This window comes from Symphodus melops (genome assembly GCF_947650265.1).
Source record: "Symphodus melops genome assembly, chromosome: 12".
Lineage (NCBI taxonomy): Eukaryota > Metazoa > Chordata > Actinopteri > Labriformes > Labridae > Symphodus > Symphodus melops.
This window is the reverse complement of record NC_136702.1, coordinates 12,332,648-12,360,583: the sequence shown is the minus strand read 5'-3', so window position 1 is coordinate 12,360,583 and position 27,936 is coordinate 12,332,648. Positions and strand designations below refer to the sequence as shown.

General features: G+C 40.4%; 2 protein-coding genes and 1 long non-coding RNA gene across 3 annotated transcripts; 1 reads left to right on the top strand and 2 right to left on the bottom strand.

Annotated features, from left to right (window-relative positions):
- Window positions 1-5,549: 5,549 nt before the first annotated feature.
- Window positions 5,550-15,826, bottom strand: LOC306832590 (E3 ubiquitin-protein ligase MARCHF4-like). Its single transcript, XM_079357394.1, has 4 exons — window positions 15,237-15,826; window positions 8,848-9,003; window positions 7,803-7,995; window positions 5,550-6,167 (listed from the first exon to the last, which is right to left on the bottom strand). The coding sequence occupies exons 1-4, from the start codon at window positions 15,651-15,653 to the stop codon at window positions 5,743-5,745; spliced, it is 1,191 nt and encodes a 396-aa protein (XP_079213520.1). The 5' UTR covers window positions 15,654-15,826; the 3' UTR covers window positions 5,550-5,742.
- Window positions 15,827-15,831: 5 nt separating this feature from the next.
- Window positions 15,832-18,049, bottom strand: LOC306832591. The gene is made up of 3 exons (XR_013780251.1): window positions 17,889-18,049; window positions 16,349-16,705; window positions 15,832-15,972 (listed from the first exon to the last, which is right to left on the bottom strand). It is a non-coding gene; the product is annotated as an uncharacterized lncRNA (long non-coding RNA).
- Window positions 18,050-18,091: 42 nt separating this feature from the next.
- Window positions 18,092-27,833, top strand: smarcal1 (SWI/SNF related, matrix associated, actin dependent regulator of chromatin, subfamily a-like 1). Its single transcript, XM_079357391.1, has 17 exons — window positions 18,092-18,891; window positions 18,979-19,312; window positions 20,426-20,476; window positions 20,586-20,846; window positions 20,933-20,983; window positions 21,088-21,271; window positions 21,510-21,660; window positions 22,843-23,004; window positions 23,127-23,192; window positions 23,522-23,662; window positions 24,355-24,573; window positions 25,015-25,085; window positions 25,302-25,404; window positions 25,770-25,952; window positions 26,941-27,041; window positions 27,238-27,334; window positions 27,510-27,833. The coding sequence occupies exons 1-17, from the start codon at window positions 18,469-18,471 to the stop codon at window positions 27,702-27,704; spliced, it is 2,793 nt and encodes a 930-aa protein (XP_079213517.1). The 5' UTR covers window positions 18,092-18,468; the 3' UTR covers window positions 27,705-27,833.
- The last annotated feature ends 103 nt before the right edge of the window (window positions 27,834-27,936 follow it).

The following is a 27,936-nucleotide window of genomic DNA, read 5'->3' as shown; positions in this document are numbered from 1 at the left end:
TGCATAAATTTATGATGAAACACAGATATTTTTTTTTTCCTGGCAGATTACATTCAAATCCTGAGTAAGGGACGTCCTGTTATGAACTGTGGTGCATTTTTGATTTAAAGGTAAAGGCAGTGATGTAGATATACAGATGTTAGTCAGAGGCTTTGTATTTTGTGATTTCTTTATGAATTTACCACTGTTATGAAATTATCAGTAAACATATTCCACATTGTTAAAACAGTGTCTTTTACACTTTGAATAGTATAACTAAACGGACTTCACATGTTCATTTTTTTTTTTACAGCAACATGTTGAGGTGATGCCTGGAATGAGAGGCATCATGCTTTCATGTCATATACCATCTCTAAGAGTATTCACAGAGATTGTAAACCTAAAGCCAGTAAGTCAAAGAGTACACACGGAGCTACCCGGATCTTTAGCACATTAATCAAATATTTATATTTTGGTGTAAATATCAAGCTCATAACACTCTGAAGAACCATTGTTTTTCACCCTTAATAGCAAACTATCATTGTACCACCAGGGGGAGAACATAGCTATAAAGCATGTTGGTGAGAATTATTTGTATTACTGATAACCATTTATGACGACTGAAGTACAGAATGTCTTTCATCTTTTCAATCAGTTCCTCTCTTTTAAAAGTGTATTTCCAAATCAAAGAAGTTTCCCGATCAAATAACAATTTAAAGTAATGGTTGGTTTCAGAGTGATGTGTCTGAATGACTGAGGCTGGCTGGTACTCTGTCTTTTCATGTTCTCGAGCAAGAACTCTTGGATATGAATCTGAGCTCCAGACTTGGTGTCGGATGTCTCTTCCTGTGTGATATGTTTGAAGGTTTTTCCCCACAGCCTTCAAACATGCAGATCAGTTGAACCGAAACCTCTAAATTGCCCAAGTGTTTGTGTTGATTTTTTTTCTTTTTTTTTACCCAAACACAGTATGCACACCCAGAGTTTTATCTGAAAAAGTTGGGTGCTGGTGAACTGTTTACTGTTACGATAAAATACACACAATCGTACTATTTTATTCAGTACATTTAGGTTCTTAAGCCTTAAGGTTAACTTAATCATATTGAGATTAAAAGTCATGTTTTGTAACAAATGAAAAGCCCTACTACTCATCCTTTTTACAATGTGTACTAAATTGTTTTAAAAGCTGTGCACTAAAACTTTAGCTAAAGATGTTAATGTGAATGTAACCTACCTTTAACTAGCCATGTGAAGAGACCTTAAAATCCCTTAATGTATATTTTTCAGTTGAAATATATAGTGATATATCTCTTGATAGTGGCATGGTTTTGTCTTGTTTACGTTGTATTTCAGAGTTTAGATTTCTTTATATTGTTTTAGTTGTCTTTCTGGATGTGTCTTCACTGGTGTTGCTTGTTTCTTTAAATGAATGTTTTCTAGAGTTGATTGTTTAGTCTTTAGTGTTTCCTGTTTTATTGTGTAATTTCTTCCTTGTGTCTCGATGTTCTAGTTACATTCTTGAGTTCTGTGTGTCTTCCCGTCTGTGTCAGTTCATTGTTGTTTGTTGGATGTCTGGATCATGGATAGCTCTGTTACACCTATGCATGGGACAAGATTCTACTGATTATGATAAGTAAAAGCAAAGAGCTCACAAATACTTGGATTTTAAATTTGATGTTTAGGTGAAAACCAAAGAGAGCATATTTTTTTACATCACAATCTTTTACATCTACTTGATCTTTGAAAAATAGCCTATATATCTGGGGTTCCTCTTGCCAAGGGCATTGATTGACTTCTGCACTCAAAAGTTGTGTATGCTGTGAAAAACCAACTATTTAATTGATATTTTTACAATGTTTTCAAGTGGTTGGATAATTGGTTACCTTCTATTTAAAATGAGTAGAATGTGACGACATTCTTTATTTAGCACCATTTCATATTAAATGTTATCTGAAAACACTAAGCAAGAAAAAAAGTTCAAATAAAACTTGAATTTGCCTTTTTATGGATTGTTTTGTGTAGCTAGCGATAACAACGGCCTAAAGGTACTGTATATGCAGCAGACAGCAGCCAATTTCTTTAACCTTAACTAACCTCCTGAACTCAAGTCCACTTTAGAAGCAAAGATGTTTGAAGTTTGAAAGCTACTTCAGGACTGGTATCAGTGTGTAATGGCAAGGCAGACAGGATGCAGTTTTCAGTGTTCAACAACTTATAATATGCTCGCTCTATTGCACTGAACATGAACTCGATGTATTATGCATTATCTGTACTTGAACTTGTGTTTGGATACTGCCCTACTTTGTTGAGAGCTTTTGGCAAATAGTATAACATGTCTTGCTTCTCGGGAGCCTTTGGTTAATTTGCTGTTTTTCTTGAGGACTTGTACAAAAAGAGACATATTTGTTGATAGCAGACAACACATTTTTGAACTGCACATTTTAGGTAAAAAAAACCAACAACACGTTACACTAATGCGTATCAATGCGTACTAATAGCGTATCAAGCTTGAGTAATTGATTTTCAGCAAACATGTTTTTATATTCATATTTCTAACGCGACAGATTTTTCATGGCAGAAACAGGGTGCATGCATCAGTATTCAGAAAGAACTATCATGAAGTTCTAAAGCAGCTCCCCCTACAATTTGTCTAAACATTGTAGTGATGTGGATGCTTCTAGCCTTCTAAAGCCTCATCTCAGCTCTTCAAAAGGCTTCTTTTCATTTTCAGACGGAGCAGAAGTTGGAGGGAATGAATACAGTGCTTTCTGCCATGATTCAGACCTTAGACGACCTGCTTGAATAGCACATTAGCTGTATGCAATTTACCCAGTTTCAAAGGTTCAGTGTTCTATACTCTGCAAAAATCCTCTTTGGGTCAATTATCTGCAGATGAAAGCAATGCTGTTTTATTATATCGTGTTCCAACCAGGAGACAGACAGCCCTCCTGAAATCAGCCGCTTGCATTAATTATACAATTTCAGGCATTGCAAAGTGCCTCAATTATTTGTTGCTAAGTGAAGTAAAAACTAATATAGATGTATAAGTTAAAAACCCTTTCAATTGACATAAAACTAAATTACTTACATTTAACTATGCCTGGGTTTTCATCTGAAGCATAGTGTTGCAATTACTAGCATCTAAAAACGGTTGGCACATGGTGCTAAAGATAATTTTGCAGGGACTTTTGATGGTTCAAAACAATGGTAAAAAGCAGACATCCCTTTAGATCAAAAGTACTGCATTTACATTTCAGGACTGAATTTTAACACGGTTTATGTTTTTTTCCAATGCATCAATTACATAAGAGCTCCACATGTGCAAGAGCTTACTCTTGAATATTTAATCTGCATGGCGACTGTTCTCCATATTAAACCTGAAAGCAACATTCATGTTATGAATTCTCATGCGTTTCCTCTTTTTTTTTTTTTTTTACTTTATCAAAGCTAGGTGTGTGTGCCTGTGAATTCAAAGAGAGAAGGTGTGAACAGTGGAAAGGGAAAGCAGATTTGTGAACTCTGAGCGACCTCCGAGCTCCTTTGCAAGTTGGTTCTATAGAGCAGTTCCAACGCATTGATATCAGCACTTCATGGTATAAATAATTCATCAGAAAATCTCAGCTCTACCTGATTCTCTGCAGATACTGTACTCCTGGCATTTGATTATGATGAAGATACGCAGAGCTGCAAAATAGCATTTCCACCAGGTCACCTGGAGATAAATTAGACGAGATATAAAATCCTAAACGGAAACCAGCAGGTTTTTCTCTTCAGATCTGAATGAGTACATGGGGAATACTTTGTTTTCCCTCAAAAAAAGCAGTCAAGTTCTTTGTTAAGTTGTTCACGCTGTCAGTAGAAAAAACATGCAGGAGTGGAAATAAACTGCATGACGTGAAGCTCCAGCGTCTCTTTATTTAATGCAGATCATTCATATGAGATGTATTTTAAGCTAATGATGTGTTTTAATGTAATGCATGTTGGAGAAAGCTCAAAGCTATCTGAGGCAAAGCCTGTGAAAAATATTTCACACTATGATCAGCTTTGGCTTTCTGCTTAAAACGGATAATATTAGCATCAAAATGTTGTTGTTTTTTTAAAAAGACTGCGAATGAGAGAACTATAATGCAAAGTGTCTTCTTGCACAGTCTCACAGTGTCAGTTTGTTGTCTTTTAGGGGGAAAGAAAACGGGTAACCTAAACTCCTTGTTGAGCATGTTTGAAACAAGGTCTCTTCCCTCCCACAATATGTGAGATCTGGTGTCCCCTGGGCTAAAATTGATCTTTTATGGACATGAAACAAGAGCTTTGATAAAAAATATCAAAGAGAATATCTGAATCTGATAGCGAAGAGACGAGGAAATGACTGACTTTGTGAGTCTGAACATGAATATGTACGGCATGAGAAATGACGGCTTTGGAACAAAAGAGACCTTTTTTTTTTCCCATGCATGAAGATAGCGTCAAAAGCAAACTAGCTGACTGTCTGTAGCATGCTCTTCTCCCTTGTTGGGATGGACTGTGATAGGTTGTGTGAAAATTCAGAATAGGTGGCACAAAACTTTACCTCAAACAATCGCCACAAATTCTACCTGAGAAGGACAAAAAGCGAATCAAAGTTCAAGTGAAAGATGAAACCACCTTCTCTTCTCAAAGCAGCGCGTCAGACCTGCTTTGAGGTACTACTTTGCTGCTCTTGTTTACTGCTCCATATCTACGCCTGCCATGTAATTCCACTCATACATTCAATCTGCATACAATCTGCTGTAATATTCTCTCTGATGTGACTCCTTTAATAGAAAATCTATGTAAGACATTTGAACTCTCTGGCATCTTTCTGCAGGATTTGCTTTACACTGAATTATCTATCAATTCAGATTGTAGAGTTTCCTAAACTTTCCTCCTTGTTAAGAATGTGAACTAAAGTGAAAAAGAAAACTTGCTGTTTTGCATAGGATATCAGTGTCTGTAGTTTTGTGTAGTGTCTCTGCTTTTTCTTTTTTTTTTAAATACTTGAAGCAGGTGTGCGCTGTTCAACCTAGTTTGTTCCTTTCCGTTGAACCTGTTTGTGAAATGTCCTCTGTCCTGAAAACTACCAGAAATTAATTATTGTTTGTTTGTATTGTATGTTCCAAACACATACAGAAAATGTGTACTTTCTCATTGTTCACTGTGCTGACATAACACAATGTTATCATAAAGAAAAACCATCTCATTCTGATCACAATAATCTCTACTTTGATGTAAATGTGCATTTAGAGACAGTTCTCTGTTGTAAAAATAGGATTGTCTCGGATCTTTCGACAGTTATTTTTGTATCATTGTTATGCAATAGAGAGATGTCCTCCTGTTCACAATTCTAGTAGTCAAAAATAGACTTTTCAACAGTACATGTTCAGTCATTGAATAAAGCTGGCTGAGGTGGCTCCTGAGATGTGGTTGAAAGCTCTCTTAAGGAGACCTTTAAACGTCACCGTCGAGAGTTTTTAAGGTCAGGGATGAACATTTCTGCACATGTTGGCAAATATTATTTAACTTTAATACCAGACAGAAATATTTTCAAACCAATCTGCAAATTAAACAACTTCGACTTTTATTCAATCCATGTATGGACAGCAGAGATGCATTTTGAAACAAACAAACAACAAAATGGTATTAATCCAGTGCAGTCAAGATGAGACTTTTTTTTTTTTTTTCTTTTTCAACTGTCAGCTGGTTAGTAAATCTTTCACCCCCGTGTGAGATAAGGCCTCAACTGACTCCTCAGACTGTAGTGACTCTCATGACCAGCTCTCTTGTGCTATTGCTGGGTTGGCTGCGGACCTCCGGCTGCCTCAGGTGACTGAGGAGGTGGAGGATGTTGTAGGAACAGTGTTGGTCTGGCACTGTGCTGCCGCTGTTTGGGTCCACATGTGCTCCCAGTCCTCCTGGTACTGCCGTTACCACGGTTGTAGAAGTGGAGCCAGCGGCTGTAGAGGCTACCACCATCAGTGAGGAGGTGGAGGTGGACACACCTAGGCCAGTCTGAAAGCCCGGGCTGGGCTGAGACAGAGTCCTGTCCACAACGGGGTCCTTCAGGTCGCCGCAGTCCATCGACTTATCATAGTTCAGGACTTTCCACTGCTGGTTCACGGCCTGCCAGCGGTGGAAGATTCGAAACACAGAGGGTCCCTCGTGGACAATTAGTGCTGTGGAGATCAGAGCATCAATTAGACAATGTCAGTGTCTGGCAGCAGACTTTTATGACACAACAAAGTGATTCATGTCTCTGCAGTGGTAGATTCCCTGTGTTAAAGCCTGCAGGAAGTTATAGTTCGGGGAGCAGCAGCACAAAACAACTCATCTTTAAAGTACTGCACCATGAGATAAGATCTCTATTACTTTGAAAAATTGTAGACATGGAAAAACTTCTGACGCAGCAACACTCACCGCTTTTGGTGTAGGTTAGAAAAAAAATGATGGATCCAATCCCTGGGATTGTTCGATAACAGTTTACAAAAGTTTCAAATTGCTTATTGATTTGGTTTCATTGAACTTCGTATCTGGAAAATTGAAATCCATCTGTGACAATAGAGGCTCTCACCCCAACATTTTACAGCAGTCCTTTCATGTACTGTAGAGGGAAGTCCTGAAAGAACGGAATAGTTTCTCGTCTTTTCTATTTGATATTGATGATGATCTTCCCCTCTTCACTGCTACAACATATACAAAGCGTTTGGATTTAAAGTGGTTATGCATTTTATTTGTGTTAAGGTACAAAGTTGTGCTCTAAATCTAAGAGCTAACATATAGCTGCTACTTTGTGAAAATGGCATCGGCAGCAGACTGCTAAATATGGAAATCTAATCATTCCCACCATCTTCTATATTTAGACCATTCATTGACAAAAGCTGGTCTCTCCTGATCAGCTCCGTTTCCCTCCCACTCCAACTTTGTGCACGAGGGAAAGTCGAGGCTTTGCTCTTTAACGTCTGCCAGGTGACAAGTTAATCTCTGTAAAGAGCAGAGTTAATGACTCGGCAGTCATTCATTGCCACTAAACCGGAGACAATCAATCTGCTTTTCCTCTCATCCCCCTGTCTGCTGCTGCGGCACTTAGACTTTTCCTAATGTGAGATGCCATCACACTGTCTTTCTAAACATGTGCCCCCCCCCCCCCCCCCGGGCTGTAGAGGAGGACAGCAGGCTAAAGCGGATTCTTCAGAGTTCTAAAGCTGACACTATGCAAATCCAAAACATGGTTACTGCACCTATTTGCCCTCGTGTGCTATGCCAGTGTACCATGGTGTTCACAGCGCTCCTGAATTTTGTGCTCTGTCGTGTTTTTATTCTAGTGAGGAACAGGCTGTAATTTATTCGACAGGAACCACTCGAGAAACTGCAAAAACAGAACTCATGTTTTATAGATCAGACAGCTTTCAGCATTTCATGCGCTTTGATATAGTTACTGTTGTTTAGTGATTTTTAAACAAATGTTTTGTGCAATACAAATTTAAAGCCGGTGTGTCTTGAATAGACTCCACATAGTGAATATGGATATGAATTAGTTTGGGTTTAGTTATAGATTTGTTGTATTGATCATCAATAGTTCACAGCAGTCAAAATAATTTGTGCTCAGCCAGTGGGTATGATTATTGATTCTGTTGAACGCCTTTGGCATTTTATTTGTTTTGCTTGTTGAATGCACAATGAACCCCAGAATAATGTAACCAGACTGGATGCACACGTTATAAATATCTGTGTTTACCGACAGTCTTTCCAAGTGAAGTTACAAAAAGAAGAAGTAGAAAAAAACATTCAACAAAACAAACATTGGACCTCACCGATGCAGACGACATCCATGAAGCCGTACATGCCGTAACAGATCTGGAAGAGCAGATCTTGGCGCTGCCAACGGGCGGACGGACTGAAAGACGACCACACCAGCCAGGAGATACTTGCCATGAGGAAAAGGGAGCCCAAGATGGCTGCTGCTATCTGAACTTTCTCAATCACTGTCAGCGAGATGGCTTGCCACTGCAGGGAGACACAGACCACTGTCGAGGTAAGCTCTTTTTTTTTTTCTCTTAACTTCAAAGACACAGTGTATGACAAGGCTTAGAACAAATGTTTAAGGAGAAAAAGAGAAACACATCAATGGGTACAATCATTCACAAATACAGCACCCTTTAAAACATCCGTATTCTAATTCAATGAGGCTGATGATCACATTCCCAAACTGTTAAATTAAGATGAAAAAGTATACGTTAATACAAAACACTTGATTTATTCAATTAATAAATTTATTTATTTATTCATTTTTTTGTTTAACATCTTCAAACCATAACTTATAGGTTAGGTGATGATACAGTTTACTCCAGATATGTAAAGGAGACAGCATTTCATCTATCAGTGCTGCCTGACGGAAACTTCCCCCCCAAAAATCCATGTGGAATCACAAAGGAACCGATCATGTCACCATTGTCTAAAAACGGAGAGAAAAGCTGTTTCTGTAATCTGTCTGTTGTAGAGATCAGACGGAAAAAGGCGCGTTTAATTCAAGAATCATTCCCTTTATGCTGAATTCTTCTTTTTATCATCAGTGCATGACAAGAGTCACAGTGGAGTGATCCCTGAAAAATGGTGTATTGTGCCAAATTAAATTTGAAATGAAAACCAAAAATGGTTCTAAATGACTTCCAGAGAAGGGGGGCCTGGAGCTATCCTCCAATTTGCCAAAACACTCTTAAAAATCCAGAAAAAATCCATGTCAGTATGGATTTCTCTTCTACATTTTTATCACACTCCAAGGACTTGAAATCACTGTTTTTCACGAGACCCCTTTCCTTTGAAATATCTCAAACGCAGACCTCTAAACCAAGCGCTCACCTGTAGTGGGTTCTTGGTGCTGATGGCAATGACCTGATATTTGTAGTAGCAGAGCTCACAGGCCCAGGATCCTCTCTCACTGATCCACTTGATGAGGCAGGGCTGGTGGGTGCAGCGTACTGACCCACAGCACCGACATGGACTCAGGAGCTCCCCCTGTCGGACAGAAGCAGAGCCTGTCAGTACAGGCAAACCAAGAGCAGAGTGTTCCCCAGTAGAGTTCAGTTAAAAAACACAATTACATGTCTTCCATTTAGACATTGATTACAGATCGGATTTGAAGAATATGTGCTGCTGGTGGGGAACATGACATTTGCTTTCCATGCAGTACTGTGATGAAAATAAAGAGACGTTCTGCACTAATGCACACTGGCTTACATTTTGCACTAGAGGCGCCTAGAATACAACGGAATAAAGCAAACACAGGAAACAGATTGCTAAGGATGTTTGCCTTTGGCTTCACAAAGTATATCCCTTCAGCCATCATCGACCGGCTGACAGGTTTTTTTTTCTGTTGCCCCTGCAAATAACCCCTTTTTTCAAGCAATGTTCTGCAGGTTACAGCATACATTTTTATTCCTTTGCAGTTCTTTGTGCTTACTTATTGATTTTTTTTTTTTCTGAGAGATTTTGCATGCACAGTCAGCCAATCTAACACACAAACACACAAACACACACCACACACAGTGTACAAGCAGCACTGTCACATTATAGCAGAACACCAGTTCAGGTGTGAAATGGGAGCTTTGCCTAACACCTAGTTGACAGACACAATGCTTGATTACCAGTAGCTTTGAAAAGAGGAGGATTAGTCACTGAAGCTTCTGTCAGAGAGCAAACCCCAACAAAGCTGCAAAATACTGTGCTGAAGGTATTCTATCACTGCAGCTGCTGAAGGGAATTTAGCTGTCACATATGCATGAATATTTTTTCATAGTTCTAAATATGTTACTTCAGAAGAAACACATCATGTCCACTCTTTTTCATCTATTATCCCTGCTTTCCTTTTTTATTTGCAAACTGATCCTCATAAAAGGGTTGGTAAATTTTTACACCCCACCATAGGGCGGATCTATGGGACTAACAACAATCCACAAATTAAATCGTTAAAACACACACACAACACCTTAACAAAGTCAAACCTGCCAAAGGACTGCAGCTGTATATTAGCCTAAGGCTAAGCCTAAGGCTAATCAAACGGTTACATTTATGTTTTAATTGTACATGGGCCCTTACAAATAAAGTTCAATTGAACTGAATTGAACAATGGGATTTATTACGATTCCACAAACTAAATGAAAACAATGATCAACTAAGACTGACGTGACGAAACACAATCCCTGACTGAGAATCATAACAGTCCCAACTCCAAATGCCTCCCTCTGCTGAAGCCAGCACAGGCCTTTTAAGCTCTGAGGCCAGGTCAGCCTCGTTGGGCATTCAGTGGCTACAACCTGGACCGGAGACAACAGAAGGTAGAGAGGGAACATACAGCTGTAACACCCCCATCCTTAAAACAATGAATAAATAATTAATTATGAAAACCCTCAATCTAAAACACAATATTTATTCATTGAATTAAAGTGCATTGTGCAAATAAATTTACAAAAGGGGTCTTACTCACCAAAGCTATTTTCAACAACAGCACCTTTAATCAACAATTTAATTTGAAATAATTTACATAAGACATCCAATTAATTAGGAAAAGAAACATGACATTTTAAAAGGACTGACAAGGAATCACAGTGGAGTTGCAATGTGGTTCAATATGTGAATAAGACGGCAACAATTGGCAGATTTTAGGTGCTGCTTTGTAATGTGTAGAATACTTTGGAGACAACAGGCAGACAATACTGATGACATTTGGCCCTAAACAATTACGTGCTAATTCAGCGCTTTCTAATTTCGAATTTTTGAAAACAGTGTTAAGGAATCAAAGTTAAGAAGCCGAGAACTAGGTGCATGTGGACCATGTCTTTGTCTGATCGACCCTTTATAAGGACATGTAAAGACTGAGTTACAGTCGTAAAAGTCAGATATTCTTTGGATTAACAAATCTATATTTATCTGTATTTTATAGAAGATGTTCAGAAGAGCTTGTGCCATCCACTTGAAAAATACTTTTGACACAGCACAAATAAAAAAGAGGAAGAGGATTTTTAATGTGACACAATGTCTTCCAAGGTTTAACAGTGAACGGAGACACATCAACCAAAGTGACATTAAGAAATGTATTCAATTTGGCATCAAGAGCTTTTTTTTACTTAACAGCAGTATGTACTCAGCTCTATCCTTAACCAGCAAATATTCTAAAGCCATATTTTGCCCGAGGAACAAATGAGATTTATAAGCTCTAACCCTGGGCCCAGAACTCATTAAAATATATTACTACTCATGTCAGATCGGATATGATAACCCACACGATAGTCCAGCACTCTTTTAAGGTCTTGACCTGCAGTTAAAGAAACCTGGATCTATAAAACTCAAAGCAGGACCTTCTTGTATATAAACTTTAATCTTAATGAGATTGAACAAAAGTCCCGTAGTGAAAGAAAAATAAATTAGCCAGGGGAGCTCTCTTCTATAATCTGAGGCATTTATACTCTCTAAGCCATAGTAATTTTAATTCAATATTGAATATGAACCGTGTCTCTATCTTCCCTGAACCTGGCTTACAAAGTAAAGAAAGAAAGGCAAAACGCAGTTCAGAATGATGTGTCCATGCTGTCATTGTGCTGACATGTCTGACAGACAGAGCAGTGCCCTTAGTAGAGGAGGAAGAAAGAGAAAGCAGGGAGCTGGAGGAGGAGAAAAGGCCCGTCTACAGATGGCCAGGGTGGGAGTGTATTGGCAGGAGCAGTAGAACACTTCTGCCGTGTCCAGTGGGACTCAGACCACTCACTGTGACTGGGCTGATTGCAGCCAAGAGCTGAAACCTAGATCAGTGCAGTACAACTGAGGCTGGAGAGAGAGTAAGAGAGAGCGATAACAAATGTGGCATTACAGCCCACGCATACAGAAAGTGATAACTAAATGTCCTTTTGTTGATCAAACAGCAAATATCATTGAAAAAATAACACAACAAAAGAATGTCTTTAAAAAAAAAAAAAAAGAAAGCGTATGAAAGCTTGGCTGAGATATTCCCTTTCTCTGATCTCCATTTTCCTCAAAACACCTCAGTGCATCTCATGAAGTGATTGGCTCATCTCCCAATGCACATAATGACATGACACTAAATAAGAGATCGCTATTCACATTTATTCAGGATCTGCAATCAATGAACGTGGATCCCATTAACTCAAAGAAGAAGGGAAATTGAGGTTAAATAAACCAGCTCCCAATGAAACTGAATGAAGCTCTTTTATTAGCCACTGACATTACATTACAGCCTCATATATTCCTCTATAAGAACTTGCCATATTGAGTCATCAGAATAATGACGTTGAGTGATATTATTTCAAAGTGATTTACCTGTAACGAGCATGAATAAAACCTTTGCTGGGAGCGTGCTAGTCATTGCTTATTTTACAGGAATCATTATAGTGACAGTTACAGGCTCTTTAGGAGTCCTAACATAAAGGAGCTACGTGAGTTTAAAGTTTAACATTAGGAATTAACACCTCACATGACTTCTCCGATAAAAAAGTAGTGTGCTTAAGTCACTTTGATCTAATCTATTCCCAACAAATGGCAGAGGAGGCATCCAATGGTAGATAAGGAGAGCAAAGTGCCTCTGCACAGTGGGGCCATATAGAAAGAATGATGCTAACTTGACCCCTCAAGGCTTCTCATTGTGCTTCAGACAAACACTCTGTGCAAGTGCATTATCTGTGTTGTGATTTAGGAGGGACAAGCCAACATTTTTTCAAAGCAGCAGGGACTCACATATTCTCAACATGCCACTGAAGTGAGGACAGGACAGGAGAAGCATCGGCCCTAAAGGGCACTTGGATGTAATAGTGCATGACACTTCAGGAGAGGATGCCACATGCAGGGAAATACTTTTTTTTTTTTACGTTTCTGTATAAATCTTTTTTTCATACATTTGTGCACTACGTGACGATTTCCTGAAAATCTCTTGAGTGATTCAGAGGAAACGCTTATTCTCCGAGGGGCCAAGTCATGATCTAGTCTGAAAGCACAAGTTTAGATGAAACAAATGCCCCTGCAAAGCGTCTCGCTGACCTTAAACGGGTTAAAATACATCCTGAGGCAAGCTGCCTATAAAAGATACATGAATAACCGGGTACTGTTTTAAAAGACATATTGCTTTTTGTCATTTCATTTGAAATTGGCTAGCTGTTCATTATACTGCTTACAATGTGTGCATGTACAGAAGGAGTCTGCATTAACGTCTTGGTCAACCTTTTTTTTTTCTCTCATCTATCATAAAACTAATCTCTACTGTACATATAAACGTGTTAGTTGCTGCATTCTTTACCTGTACATTCTGACCTTTAGATGTAATAAGAAAATGTGTCGTTTTTATTTGTGCTAACATATGGTGGAATAGCTTACCTGAACTTTGTCTCACAGACCTTTGAATGCATGATTTTGTCTTTAGTTTTGTATGATTTATGCGAGAAAATCTGCATGGCCCATCCAGAAAAACAACAGCAATTTGGTTGGAAAAATACTAGGGCACCTCAAAGAACCAGTATGAGCTTGATTATGCAGAGTTATTACAATGTTTGATGTCATATTTAATCATCAGAGTACATTTGTTTTTCACTGGTTGTTTTTGTCACAGACCTCATGTCTTGTTCTTGGGGGATGCTCAAGAAAAGACATGCCTCTGCTCCCTTCTTTAGTTTTCCCTTCCTTGAGCATCTCAGACTCGGAGAAGGACGTATTTTGGGCGTGGATTGTCAAATGAGATACTGGCTGCCTTGGTCTATGTGACAACATGAAGGCTTAAAGAGAACAGAGGATAACGAATGTCCTCGCTGCCTGTATCACAAAGTGACACAGTCCACTCATCTCCCCTTTCAAATGGAGCCTCGTTCTCCTCGTACCCATTTACACCTCAGCAGATCCATATCTGGACGTCACCCAAGCCAACGGCAGAGATGACAGGAAAAGGAAGAACGCTGATAGATAAGAACTTGAATAATGATATGACGGCCTGAATTCAAGTGCTATTGACTAGCTGCAATGTCTCAAGGAGGCATCGATGAGACGAGTTGGAGGAGGCCATGGGAAATACTGCAAATTTTTCAAGGCGGTACTTTATATGCACTGCGGTGTGCTGACTATCTGTGGAGTTTCTGGAAAAAAGATCAGGCCTTGTTTTCAATCTCCTAAGTAGGCCCCATGTCAGTTATAATTACAAAGTCTGGGCTCAGAGGTGGATTGATGCACAGAGTTGCTCTTGGAGTAATTAGTTGATGAAACATAGTGAGATTATAGGCCATACACAGTGCAATGACCGTGAAATGATATCATCTATATGCCGCTTGTGTAAAAAGCAACCATCAGTACGGACTGCCAGATACAAAAGTTATGTTCTGCACCTCAGTTATCTCGGTTCACATTCCTTCGAACGTCCCTCCCTCCATTACTAATTGGTAAGGTGTGACATATTCGTCAATGTGGTTTGGAAGGCTCTGTCAAGCAGCGTAACTAATGTGTCTGTAAATTGCCACTTGTGCAAGCTTCTCCTTTAAAATGTAATATTATTTAACGCTGCACACCTAAACCATGTTCTTTTTTCCTCTCCTGATTGATAAAGTGGGACATTGTCATCGATATGGCCCCAAAGGCAGAGGCACGCTGTGGGATTTGCTTTGCTGCTCTTTTCCGTTCTGTTCTGTGCACATTATCATTTTTACCTTTTTCTTCTGAAAGTGAAAGATATCTTTTTTTTCATTTTGTTTTCCACACCTGTAATGTGTCACTGTGAATTCACAGTATTTGTCTATAATGAGTTGTTACTGCATCTTGGTGGATCCTCACACCTGTCAACAATGGGGATAAGGTCTTTCATTATCCTCCCACTGCGAGCTATAGTTGTCTTTTTAAGCCATGCAAAGCACTGACTGCAGGATGCAGTATAGGATCCCTGCTCAGATGGCTCTCCAGCAGCTATTGTCCTCACTGAAACAGCAGCTTGTCAAAGGAAGCCTAGGGGAACTGAGAGTAAGAACCAGAAGCTCTCAGGGAGTTTTTTTTTTTTTTTTAATCTTAGGATGGAATATTCAAATCACCAGTTTGGTCTTTATTAAGCTGCTTGAAGTGGAATGAGTTGGGGGATTTCATTTGAACATTAATGGAAAAAAAATAGATGCCTCTCAGCTAAAGGAGGTGTAAGAGTCAAATTAAACTTCTATGATGAGAAGACATATCTTTTATTGAGATTTAGGAAAAACATTTTTTTTTCCTTGACTTACATGTTCTGGTCCTTGGAAGCAGATCCGACACACAGGCGTCCTGAAGCCACTCTCCGTGTAGCTGGTGAGGGAAAACCTCTCCTCCAGTTTGCCCTTTGAGCAGTCATCAGAGGAGCTGCTGCAGCCACGAAGGGCCGCTGACAGCTCTGCAGCATCCACCCAGCCCGACACCGTTCGCTCTCCACCCGGTGGCCCGGTGGCTCCCGCGGTAGGTGGGGCGGCAGCGCGGTCCTCTGCGTGCTGGTGGCTCCGCGTTAACGTGTTGTTGTTGTCGGGGACGCTGACGCCTGTCTCATGGCTTTCCGTAGTTTGGCTGCTCATGGGGGTCAGCGGAGGCAGCGGTGTTGGTGGTGCCGGTGGCCCGAGTAGGAGCACCCTCAGGTCACCGAGCAGTACGCAGCAGCGGCTCTTTAGCATGCCCTGGCTGCAGCAATAGACTGTCTCCGGCCACAAACTCACAGCACCGTGCAAAGGTGCTGGACGAAATCAGCATGTACTGAATGTGTCCCCGGCATGAGCAAACACTTGTTCATATGTGGAGGGGTGGGGAAGTCTGTTTTCCTGCGATTTCTTTTTTGTTTAAATTATTATTAAATCAGACTTTATGTGTCTTTGTTAAAATGTTATAATTCAAAGTATTCTATTACCGTCCCTCCAGAATGTAAATCCAAAAGGCAAATAAATCCCATCGATGCAAACAAGTGTCTGAAGCCATTAGGTTCAATAAATGGAACAGCTAAAAGAGGAAAGTCAAATGTTAGATTGATAGGAATATGCATTCAAGTAATAAGGTTGTGGTCTGTTTACTCTGTGCCCACTGTCATTTCATGGCCTTAATAGTCTCGCAGCTCTGTACAACATAAACTATCTCGACAGGCTGCTCCCTCCAGATTCACGACGAGCCAGAAACCCAAGAATCACATCTGCCTTTGGTACAATGGACTGTTACGGACTACAACAAATAAATGTCAGCGCTCACTCTTAAAATCCAAACGTTCTTACAGACCATTATGCATAACACACAGTTGATATCAGCAGAGATTACTGTAAGTCTCCAAATGCTTTCAAGGCATTCGATGGCGTGCCATGTTAGGAGGCGAAATCTGTCTTACCTGGCGAGCTACCCCGATGTCTACGACTCACAGTTTCGGGATTTTTCTCATAGATCTCCAGCCAGACTGCAGGTCGCTGGCAAGTCTGTGTGAAGCTTACATCCCCCAATTATCGAATGTCCACGTCCAGGGAGAAAAAAAAGCCGATGGGTTTAAATCTCCTCTACAATCCAACACGATTGTCGGACCGTCCTGCTCTGAGTGAAAGCATCCGTGTAGCCCCGGATTCTCATGTGATCATTGGCTGCTGAATCGGTGCTGCAGCTTCAGCACCATGATTCCTGGGACAGCTCCCAGACGCCACACGTCACCAGCGCACGGTGATGCAAGCAGCTCACTCGTTCCTACAACTGTGGACTGAGACAAATACACAGGGAAACGGTTCATTACTTGTTCAAGGCAAGCCATCTATCATTATAGAAAGAGTCGATGCATTAAAGGCGACATTAATGTGTATTTCCTTTAATCATGCAAACCGAAAGCAGAAAATGAAAAAATTCAAGCACAAGGCAAACACACATTATTGATAACAGCTCAGTTGAATATCGTCATTTTGCTTGGCACAAATACCAATCAAGCTAACAGTGGCTTAAATATTCAAACGTGTAATGTCTAAAAGAGTGAAAGGAGAAATTACAGCCCAGATTCAAATTAAGCAGCTAACAAAGAAAACACTTCATTTAACACTTAAAGTTAACACACAGTTAAATACATAATGTAAGACCTAGGGAAGGCTGCAGCCAACTCTTTATTTTCATAAGCTGTCTACATCAGTCCTCCATAGATAAATATCATCTCTATCCGATCAGTATTTGACTTACTGGAGTCATCATGATGTCTTTATAAATTGCTGACCATCACAATTTCCCACACATAGTGTAAACTCTTCAGAGTTCATCTATCATGAAAGAAAAGAAGACTCGAAAAGATTCAGCTGGATAAAAGACAAATGAGTCTTTAAGATCTTGCATAATGTTTTGTTTTGTTTTGTTTTTAGTCAAGTTATAACAATAGGCCACCTAAAGTAGGCTAAAGCAATATCACAATGTAAAAAATAGAGCGCTTATTATGAGAATTATCTACATAAAGCACAATGTCTAACTTTTGGGGTAAATTAATCAAATATGAGATTGAGTTCTTTGAATTAACTACACAAACTATCTATGCATTACAACATTGTTAATGGACTACAAACAACATCTGAAGATCATTGTTTAGAAGGCACACTTAATACATGGTAATAACGACTATGTTATGTTTTCAGATTTTAAATGAGGTAAAGTAAAGCAATATCAAAGTGCAAAGGGACAAGTAGAAGTCCAATTAAAATTCCAGCTTGAGTAAAGTACACGTTCGGCCTTATCAGCAAACCTGCTTTCTTATAATAACATTAACAACAATGATGCATGTTTGTATTTAGTATTAGGCCTATCTCCTTGTTAAACGGCAGACTAAGTTGACGTTGCATTCAGGGTAGCGTACCATTTCCCAACAAAGGATGTATTAAATTCAACTTCTTCTGGCTCAACATCAACCTTACCTTCAATTTAGTGAACACGTTTGCATCATTTCTACCTAAAGCTCAATAACGACGGGTACTAACGAAAGTAATGTGAAATACGAACGTGTAGTTGTTAAGGTTAATGCCATATACTGGAGTCTAAATATGAAAGCGTTCGTGTTTGTTGCTATGACTCTACCTCCACATCACTAGGCAACCGCCACTTACACGTGTCTGGTTGTTTTTTAACGTCACTTCCTGCGCGGCAGACACTACTTTGAACAAACAAGCAAGCTGTCAACTTAGCGTGAGATATTTCTGTCTGCTCCGTTCGTACACATTTGAGTAACATTTAACGTTTATAGATCTCAGTCTTAGTTATGTTCTGTCCAGCATTAACTCGATTTATATTGCTGTTAAATGTTTTCCGCCCTCGCTAGCCAACGTTAGCTTCCGCTGCTAGCAGGGTAACCTGCATTCATCGCACGCGCTGTTTGCTAAAGGACAAACTAGTTTGTGGGCGACTAGATCTCGCTGCTACATCTGAGTGTGAAGTATTATACGAATTTGATGACTCAAAAGTCGTGACTTGGCGTTAGTCGCAGCAGAGTTTGTCATCATGTCTAATCAACTGACTGCGGAGCAGAGGAGAAAGATCGAGGAAAACAGACAGAGGGCACTGGAAAGAAGAGCCCAAAGACTTGGACAGAATATGAGCAGCAACAAGCAGACTTCAGGAGTCTCCACCAGTAGTTCAGTACAGGTGTGCCCTCCTAAACAAGCATGGGATCGTGCCACCCTGACACAGCCCAGCTTTACCTCTGAACCAAAACAGTTTGTTCCACCTGTAAAAAAAGACTCACCATGCCTCACACATCACAGGGAAACGCCCAGCTTTGCCCCAGAACCAAAACGGTTTGTTCCACCTTTCAAAAAAGACTTGCAGGGCCTCAAAAATCCACATCATGGCATGAACCATCAGCAGTTGTCGGGCAACCAAATCAACCAGAGTTCTCTGTGTAACTCTGCTACTTCGAGACAGGTGAGATTTGTGCTGTAATGTTTAATTTATTAAAAGAAAAATAACTTTAATACTGTTTACTAAATCCTCACACTTTGCTTTTTTTAGGTGAAAGTTATCGACCCCCTGCCCCAGACAACAAGTCAACATGTGAGCAGAGGAAGCTTTGGTGCAAAGCCAGCTCATCCCAAGCCTAACCTTGTCTCAAATAACTCTGGTGGAGCAACTGGCTCATTCTACAAGCAAACAAGCAAACCTGCCCAAAGCCCCGTGGCACAGCAACCTGCCAACTCTTCTACTTTTAATGGTGCACCTGCTAAGAAGCCTGCCATCTCCGTAAGAGGAAAATGTGTATCTCACACAGAGGGACGCTTCAGAATAGAAGTGGGCTATCATGCCGAACTTATTGCAGTTTTTAAATCCATCTCTTCAAAGAACTATGGTAAGTATCCTCAGAGTGGAGGTAGAATGTTTCAGCTACGTCTTGATGTTTATAATGTTGATATTTTCCTTTTACATCCCCAGTAAAGACAACTGTACTTCTATGGAAAACAGAAAGTGATAAACAAATAAGAATATGTAAACACAAATGAGTAGCTTTTTGCTGATGTGATTATTTCACAAACTGTCTGAAATAGTCAGCGTAGGTCTTGCACTGATAAGACTTAAATGTATTGACAGTTTCTTCCCTTTTTACATAAACCCGGTCATTGGATGCAGTTGACTTGCAAACAAATATCAAATAAAAACTTGCACTGTTTAAACAGTTGTTTACAAAGTGCTTTGACAGACGAAACAAAACAAAAAAAAGTTGTTTGGGCAACTTTATGAAATGTTCTTTGTTCTGAAAACTTTTCTAACCCAAATCAAGATATAAGTGAAACTAAAAAAAAGTCATTTCATCAGTGCATGACCATGTGTCACAGAAATGAATCACATTCTGGGTCATGTTTTCAGATTTTTTTTGCCATTGTTTGAAGTGCATAAAGAAAAAGAATAAACGCAGTGATGTCACTCAGACGCTCCCTGTGATTAATACGTAGACTACTTTTAGAGCTACAGCTTTAGAGATTCTGCAGGTAACACAGTGAGGTTACACAAGAACTGTGATTTGACAAGTTAGCCTTCCCCTTTTAACGTCAGTTTGAGCGTCAGTGTTTTTTTTTACCCATTTCCAATCACATGAAGAACAAAAAAAGCAATAAAAGATGATCAAATGACTGAACTGTGACCATTGACTAAAACTTCAGCATCCTTATCTGTTAAAGGAAATGTTGACAAATCCTTCATGCGTCCCAGGCAGTGTGAAGGTGTGAGGAACATGATGTCCATTGTTGTGTTTGTGTAGGTCATTCCAGATGTGTTTGTTCACCACCTTATTTGCCTCTATGAAGGTTTATTCTCTGATGGGCCCACTGCCCAACAGTGATTACTCAGTAATAATCTGAAGCAAGATCGTCTTTCTTTAATTCCAAAGTTGTTCTTTCTGTTTTCTCTTATTCGTGTCTATCTCTGCACAGCCTTTTGGGATACTGAATATTCTGTTCTACTTTAGACCCTGCCACAAAGATGTGGAACTTCGGCCTGGAGGACTACCAACACCTAAGTATGAATGTTAGGATACTACTCAGAAGCATGCATTTTTTAAAATCTTCAATTGAATGTGTGACAGAGTATTCTTCTTGGGCTGCCGCTGCATCCACCTCTTGTCTCAGTGGAGGAAGCAGCTTCTCTTCCTTCTGTGTCTTTGAGGCCTCTGGAGGGAATGGAAGCGCTGGACGTTGGTGTAGCCACCAGCAGGGCTCGTGACGGTGCAGCGATCGGGGCCCTGCTCAAGCTGTGTAACGGCTGGCAGAAACCTGGAGCTGCTCTGCAGGGCCAGTGCATCCTGGTGTCTCAGACCAAGTTTGAGGTCGACATCGGTTACCACGGCGATGTCATTGCAGCGTTCAAGCAGATGCCGACGAAGAATTATGGTAAGAAAAGTGTTCTGAAATATTTCGGACCTCTTTAAATCGGAGTTGTTCAGCTCCTGATATGGTTTGTTTTTCTTCTGTGGCAGATATGAAAACGAGGAAGTGGAGCTTTTCCCTTGAAGACTACAAGAGACTCAGTGAGTAACAACATATGCTTTATCTGGCTGCTGTTATCTCTGTGATTCTGTTTGTCTCCGTAACATTTGCCATCTTGTCTGACCGTGCGTTGTTCCACACCCAGTGGATCTTCTCAGTGGGATAGCAGCAGTGGAGGTGGAGCCTCTTCCCAGGGCAATAATCCAGGCGTTTTCTGCCAGGTTTGATGGGACTGAAGCCAGGTCTTTAGACGTCCCTGAGGCAGACCTCTCCGCCATCGACCCCTCGCTCACCCGCAGCCTCATGCCCTTCCAGAGGGAGGGAGTCAAGTGGGTGCCTTATGAAAGCCATTAGTGCTCTCGCTGCATTCTGTAGTCGGTAACTCAAAACCATGAGGCAGCTATTGTGCACAGTCTTGTGCAGATGAAGAGACTAATCAGGATTATTCAGTATTTGTATGCCAAACATTTGTGATTTTACTGTGAGTTTTTAGATTCAAACAGTTTGATCAGTGAAAAAGGCCTTTCTGACGTCATTATGATATTAGCATGTTATGTGTTTCTGTAGTTTTGCAGTGTCAAAACAAGGCCGCCTCCTCCTGGCTGATGACATGGGCCTGGGAAAGACGGTGCAGGCCATCTGCATAGCCGACTACTACAGGAACGAGTGGCCTTTGCTGGTGGTGGCTCCCTCCTCTGTGCGGTTCACCTGGGCCGAGGTAAAAAAAAAATAATTATCAAAGTTTTGTTCCTCTGACAAAAAAGCTTTTTACTTAGAGGAGTCAGGAGATTATCGCTTTGTTTCTCTTTAATGGTGTCTTTATCAGTCAGCATTAAGTCTGCAGGCGGTTTCTAAAGCACATCCTCCTCTGACAGAAGCTGTGCCCAACACAGTAAAACACTGATTCCTACTTAAAGCTTTCTGGATTCGAGTAAAGTCCCAGAGGACTCTCCTTTATCTTTAGTGGGTAAAATATCAGAATGAATTGCTGTCATTTATTTGTCTCACTGGTTCAGCCTGGGTTGATTTGTGATTGAAATCCATATCAGTTATTCTTTTAGATTTGGAAAGTTTCATAGTTTGTATTATTTCTTTAACTCTAATCTGATTAATAATACAGTAGAAAGGTAAACTGGACATATGTAGGTATGTAGTTTCTCCAGCTCATTTACAATCTGAGACTTTGTCGACGCCTGTCTAAAACACTCCGGCCCTGTGCTCTGGGTTATTGAAATGTTATTCCTTCCATGTCCCAGTTTTTTTTTTTTTTTTTTTTCCCTTTTAGAGTTCATCTTGGGTCTCACTTATTTCTGAGTCTTTCTCATTTTCTGCAGCATCTATACTCCACTTTTCTGGCAGCAGTGCATTCTCAGAGAATCCTCCCTTTGCCTTCTGTCTATTGACAAGACAACACAGGCTGTTCTCGAAATAGATTGCGCGGATCAAACACAGTCAGCCAATCAGAAGTTAGAAACACAGAGGAGAGTTTAGTTACAGAATGTCTACCAGTTGAAAAGACCCTTAGTCAGTCAAGCTCTGATATAATCTGCACGGTTAGCGCTCTGCGTTCAGACTGATCTGCTGTAAAAAATAGACATCACTTTGAGAATTTAAGCCAGGTTGACAGGAGAATGTAGAGCAAGTAAGTAAATTGTCAGAAACATTTGGGCCATGTTTTCTGAATGAGGATCAGCTCTTTTATAATAAGTTCAGCTTGATTGCTTGTGATTACTAACATGTAAACCAGCCACCAGTCACAGACGTCTTCTTGAATTATTTTTTTTTCTGAAATTCTGGAGTCCGACATACTCCTGGCGTTAGGGAAAATACACCCTGAAATTATAATTCTGGTGAGTTTTGATTGTGCATGTCTTACATGACTAAGTGTCTCTGCCTGAAGGCCTTCAGGCGCTGGCTTCCCTCCCTGAGTGCTGACAGCATCAACGTGGTGGTGAAGGCCAAAGACAATCTGCGGTCTGGTTCGGTCAACATCATCAGCTACGACCTCCTGAGCAGGATGGACAAGCAGCTGCCAGGAAACCCCTTCAGTGTTCTCATCATGGTCAGCTGTGCGCTTCAACTGTGCCAGTATTTAGAAATGGCTGCTCTCCATTGCAGTATCTATTACTTTCAAACCTTTACTGTAGGTTATAAATAACCCTGGGATGTTGTCATTCTATGCAGGATGAGTCTCACTTTCTGAAGAACATGAAGACTGCTCGTTGTAGGGCAGCCTTGCCTCTCCTGAAGGTACTCCTCCTTCTTCTATTTAACGTTTTATTTGGTTTTATACCCCTTTAAAATACAACAAAATGAAAGATCACGAGCACGTGTAAAGATGCAGTTCATTCAGGTAAAAGCTTTCATATTAAACATGGACCAATTTTCCTTCTCACGAGGTCACCAATCAGACGTTTACCTTTTTTTCCAGGTTTTGCATGTAACAGTCCAGACAGTTCATTGAACTTTTCTTGTAAAGCAGTGGATCCACTAACCAGCTAAAGAGGCAACATGGCAGGTTTAACGTTTTGATCCTTAGCAGTGCTCTGATCAGTCGTTTTTTTTCCTCCCATCTTCAGGCAGCAAAGAGAGTGATTCTTCTGTCCGGGACCCCCGCCATGTCCAGACCCTCTGAGCTCTACACCCAGATCCTGGCTGTCAGGCCTACACTCTTCCCCCGCTTCCATGATTTTGGGCTGCGCTACTGCAATGCTAAACAGGTAGCTGAAGTCTTTCCAAGATTGACTCCTAATACTGTTGAGCTATTGGCTGTAGTTCAGGTAGACATCAGAGGACTTAAAGTGGGTTGATTGGAAATGATTTATTAGTCCCACATAATGACATTTACAGTTCAAAGGAAGTATACATAAGTGAGCAGCCTATGGAATTAAACCAGTTATGTTTTAGGCATCGACACATTCCTTTACTCTGATTAGTATTAGCACTATTTTTAGTGGGTCGATATTTCATCCCATTTTCTGTGAGTCTGCTTCTTGCCAATTAATCTTCTTAATTATTTTTTCTGGTTTTGAATGTGCATGATTTAAAGACCAATTACAGCCTTAATTTGGCCTTGATGACTAATATCCAGCTAAGAAGTTGGAGATTGTGAGCTGCCCTGTAAAAATGGGGTCCACCCCCATAGAAGTCCATCCAATAAAAAAAGGCCTTCACATACTGATGAAGCTTTTCCAGTTCATGACTGAAATCAGCGCTTTTCATTTTTGAAGTTTAGTCTCAGGCTTGTTATAACTAATCCATGTGTTAAGTAGAAAGAACTTTGGCATAGAAAGGGGTACGGTGCTGGCTGACATTCTGTTAATTTGATCTCATTTCGTCTGTCTCCTCATTCCTCCTTCCTGTCAAGTCTATTGTTTAGTAATTGTCTCTCTCTTCTGTATCCCCTACCCAGATGACTTGGGGCTGGGATTACTCGGGCTCCTCGAACCTTGGAGAGTTGAAGCTGTTGTTGGAGGAGTGTCTGATGCTCCGTCGCCTCAAGTCCGAAGTCCTCTCTCAGCTTCCCTCCAAACAACGCAAGGTGGTCACTGTGACTATAGACGGTGTCAGCACTCGCACCAAGGCTGCTCTGTCTGCTGCTGCCAAGCAGTTAGCCAATGGAAACCACAATGTAAGTTCAATTTAAAAAAAAAATAATAATAAAAAATCACACGCAAAGACGGATTTGAAAACTTCAAGAAATCAGTCTCTACAGGTGTTGCTATTCTCTCATTTTATAAAGATGAAATACAACAATATATTCTTTTTTGAAATGGTTTGTCTTTGATTAATCAAAGTATTTTAATCCAATAAAGAACCTTAGTTTAAACCCATAAAAATAAGACGATCGGCTGCTGAAGTCCTTTTAGTCTTCAAACATGCTTTTAAGCTAACCCAGAGGACTCCATTGAGCCTTATTTTACTCGTGTTCATCCCCTCAGATGGTAGTGAGCTGCTGAGCTTGATGGTTCATAATCACACTGCTCCTCCGAGTAGTGGCAGTCACATCCAATCATCAAAAAGGATCTCTTGTCAGTTCTTATCTTGCACTGTTTCTTATCTCCTTTCTCAGAAAAAGGAGGAGAAGGAGGCCCTGCTCATCTTTTATAACCACACAGCTGAAGCCAAGCTACAAGCGATTATGTAAGTACAGACCCTCTAATGGTGGGGATCAGTACGTCAAATCAGATTAAATATGATGAGCACTGAGATTAAAATGCAAAATGAATCTGAGTCTTTTGTCAGAGCGCTGTGATTGCACTGGATTTGTGCGAACTAGAAAGCGTTGTGATAAATACACATGTAAACTGAATGTTTGACTCTTCCCTTTGAGAGCTGTATTCTCTATGTCACTACCAGGGAGTACATCACAGACATGCTGGAGTGCGGGAGGGAGAAGTTTCTAGTGTTTGCTCATCATAAGTTAGTACTGGATCATATCACCAGTGAACTGGGAAAAAAGGTGAGTACATTAGCACACTGCGCAGAAGCCTGAGAGGCACTGAAATCTAACGCTGGCTTTAAAGAGTCGATCTGACTTTTGAAACTAGACTGGCTCTTGCGTGGGAGTTGAAGTGAAATCATAGGTCAAGTTTCATCGCTATCTCGGGAATAAATGTGAAAAAAAGTGCTGAGCACATTTAAGCTTTTACTATTTTGACTTATCATTTATATGGTTTTACAAAGAAGGGTTGTAAATTCAGTTTATTTACTTTGGCCCAACGACTAAAAGCCATTCCGAGTGTGAAGAGTTCGTGTTAAAGGATCATTTGGAGTTTCATAATGTTTTAAACCATTTCCAAAGTTTTCAAATAACTCCTTCTTCAGAATGCTGCCTTCATACGTATAGACGGGACCACTCCATCGGCTGAGCGGCAGCAACTCTGCGAGAAGTTCCAGTTCTCCAGCACTAGCTGCATAGCTGTCCTGTCCATCACTGCGGCTAACATGGGTCTGACACTGCACTCTGCTGACCTCGTGATCTTTGCCGAACTTTTTTGGAACCCCGGGGTAAGCCAGAGAAAGTCTTCACTACAAATTACTGCATACTCCGTGTGAGTACTTCTTTTTTCTTTTCTTTAAAAAAAAAAAATATATATATATCTTCACTAGTGCTTTGGACTCTAACTTTGTTTCAGTCCAACCTTTTTTTTCTTTTATCCTCTTTCAGCTCCCTTCTGGACTATTGTCACTTTATTAGATACTCCTTTGTCTGACCATGCAGACAGCTGTTCAAGAAAAAAACTCTGAAACTGTTTAGACCACATGCGGACACCAAATGACAAACTGAGAAGAGAACAACGTTGCCAGTGAGAGAAGTGAAACATGTAGCCGCTTAATAAACACGTACTTATCTCAGGAGTCAAAAAGAAACTTGAAATAAATAATTCCTGCAGGTGAACAAAAACAAATCACTTATCGCACATCTGCAACGGGAATGGTATAAAGAGTATATTCCTTCTGGTGGGCAGAGGGGACAACACAGACGATACAAGCTCTTCTTGTAGCAGATTTTGTTTTCCCCATTCGACGAGGGATACCAATTAAAGCATTTACATGGAAAAAAAACTTCCACTCAAACATATCAGAGGTGGCTTTTTACTCGACACCTTCACCCCTCATGCCAACCCTGGTGTTAGCAGTGACAGACGTGACAAATCTCACACTACTCTCCAAAAATGCTAATTTACAGGAAAAGGTCAAAATAATGCTGACAGCTTTATTCTCTGTGATAGCACCATAAAGAGTACTGAACTCAACCTGTTCTCTTTCTCATTAACCACAGCTTAGGCTCCAACAGTCATTTGAATGGTGCTTTAATTTGAACTCCTGGCTGGTGAATTATACGTTTAAATGATAGATTATATAGATTTTTTTTCAAAGTATCAGTCGTCCTTAGGGGGGGGTCACCACAGCTGAATACAGACGGAACACATTCCATATATTTATGAAAAATGTAATCGCTCCATTGAATTGGAATGTTTTATTGTCATTGCAGGTTCTCATTCAGGCAGAGGATAGGGTGCACCGTATTGGACAAACCAGCAATGTGAACATTCACTACCTGGTTGCCAAGGGAACTGCTGATGATCACCTGTGGTATGTGTCAGTCAGTGGGCAGCATTACCAAATTCTGCAGTGTCCACACTGTTTCTAGCCTTTTTTCTTTGCCAATGAGCCAAAGCCGACTCTGTGAGGTCGAGTTAATGTTGGTTTTCTGAGAGACATATCGTGACGAGTCATTTATTATACTGTATCTGCTCCATTATAATACATTCACTATGTATTGATCCAGGCCAATGATCCAGGCCAAAATGAATGTCTTGGAGCAGGTAGGCCTGTCTGAGTCTAACCTCTCTGACAAAGCAGTCAACGCAAGCTTCCACTCTAAGGTAAGAAGTAAATGATTTCAAACTATTTTACATGTTTTCAATGACATTCACACATTAACATCAATAAAGTTGTCACCATAAAGCAAGGCTATCCAGTGCAGCAGAGCATGCCTGCTTTAGCTGCATCGTTAGTGAGTCTGTAGATGAAGTGATGAACCCCATATTTGCTCTTTAGGATCCTAAGCAGAGGAGCATCATGGAAATGTTCCAGAGTTCTTTCACTGCGGATGACGATATGGACGAAGCGATTTTACTGGAGGCTGCGAACGACTGGGAGGACTCCCCGTCTGAAGACAGCTGCGGTCAACACCAAGGCATGGTCGGACAAAGCCCGAGCAAAAGGAGCATCAAAGACTATTTCAGCAGATGACTCTGAAACTTTAAATGGCTGACGATCAACAAGACTCATACAAGACTTTTGTTGAGCTAATCATGACTGAACATACGTCAACTTAAATTTTATTAATACTTCAATAAACCTATATTTTTTTGCTACGAAGAGGAAATCAATAAATTTTTCGACTCTCTCTGAAAATGTAGCCTGACTGGTTACTTATGCTGTATCTTTTTTTTGTCGTTTGTTTTAATCTTGGTGACTGTAG

Coding starts and splice junctions, on each gene's coding strand:
- LOC306832590 (XM_079357394.1), bottom strand. CDS start 15,653: ATGCTAAAGAGCCGCTGCTGCGTACTGCTCGGTGACCTGAGGGTGCTC. Junction 9,004..15,236: donor GCTTCCAAGGACCAGAACAT/GTAAGTCAAGGA, acceptor TCTGTCCGACAG/GGGGAGCTCCTGAGTCCATG. Junction 7,996..8,847: donor GCACCAAGAACCCACTACAG/GTGAGCGCTTGG, acceptor GTCTCCCTGCAG/TGGCAAGCCATCTCGCTGAC.
- smarcal1 (XM_079357391.1), top strand. CDS start 18,469: ATGTCTAATCAACTGACTGCGGAGCAGAGGAGAAAGATCGAGGAAAAC. Junction 20,984..21,087: donor TGAAGACTACAAGAGACTCA/GTGAGTAACAAC, acceptor TTCCACACCCAG/TGGATCTTCTCAGTGGGATA. Junction 27,335..27,509: donor ACGCAAGCTTCCACTCTAAG/GTAAGAAGTAAA, acceptor TTTGCTCTTTAG/GATCCTAAGCAGAGGAGCAT.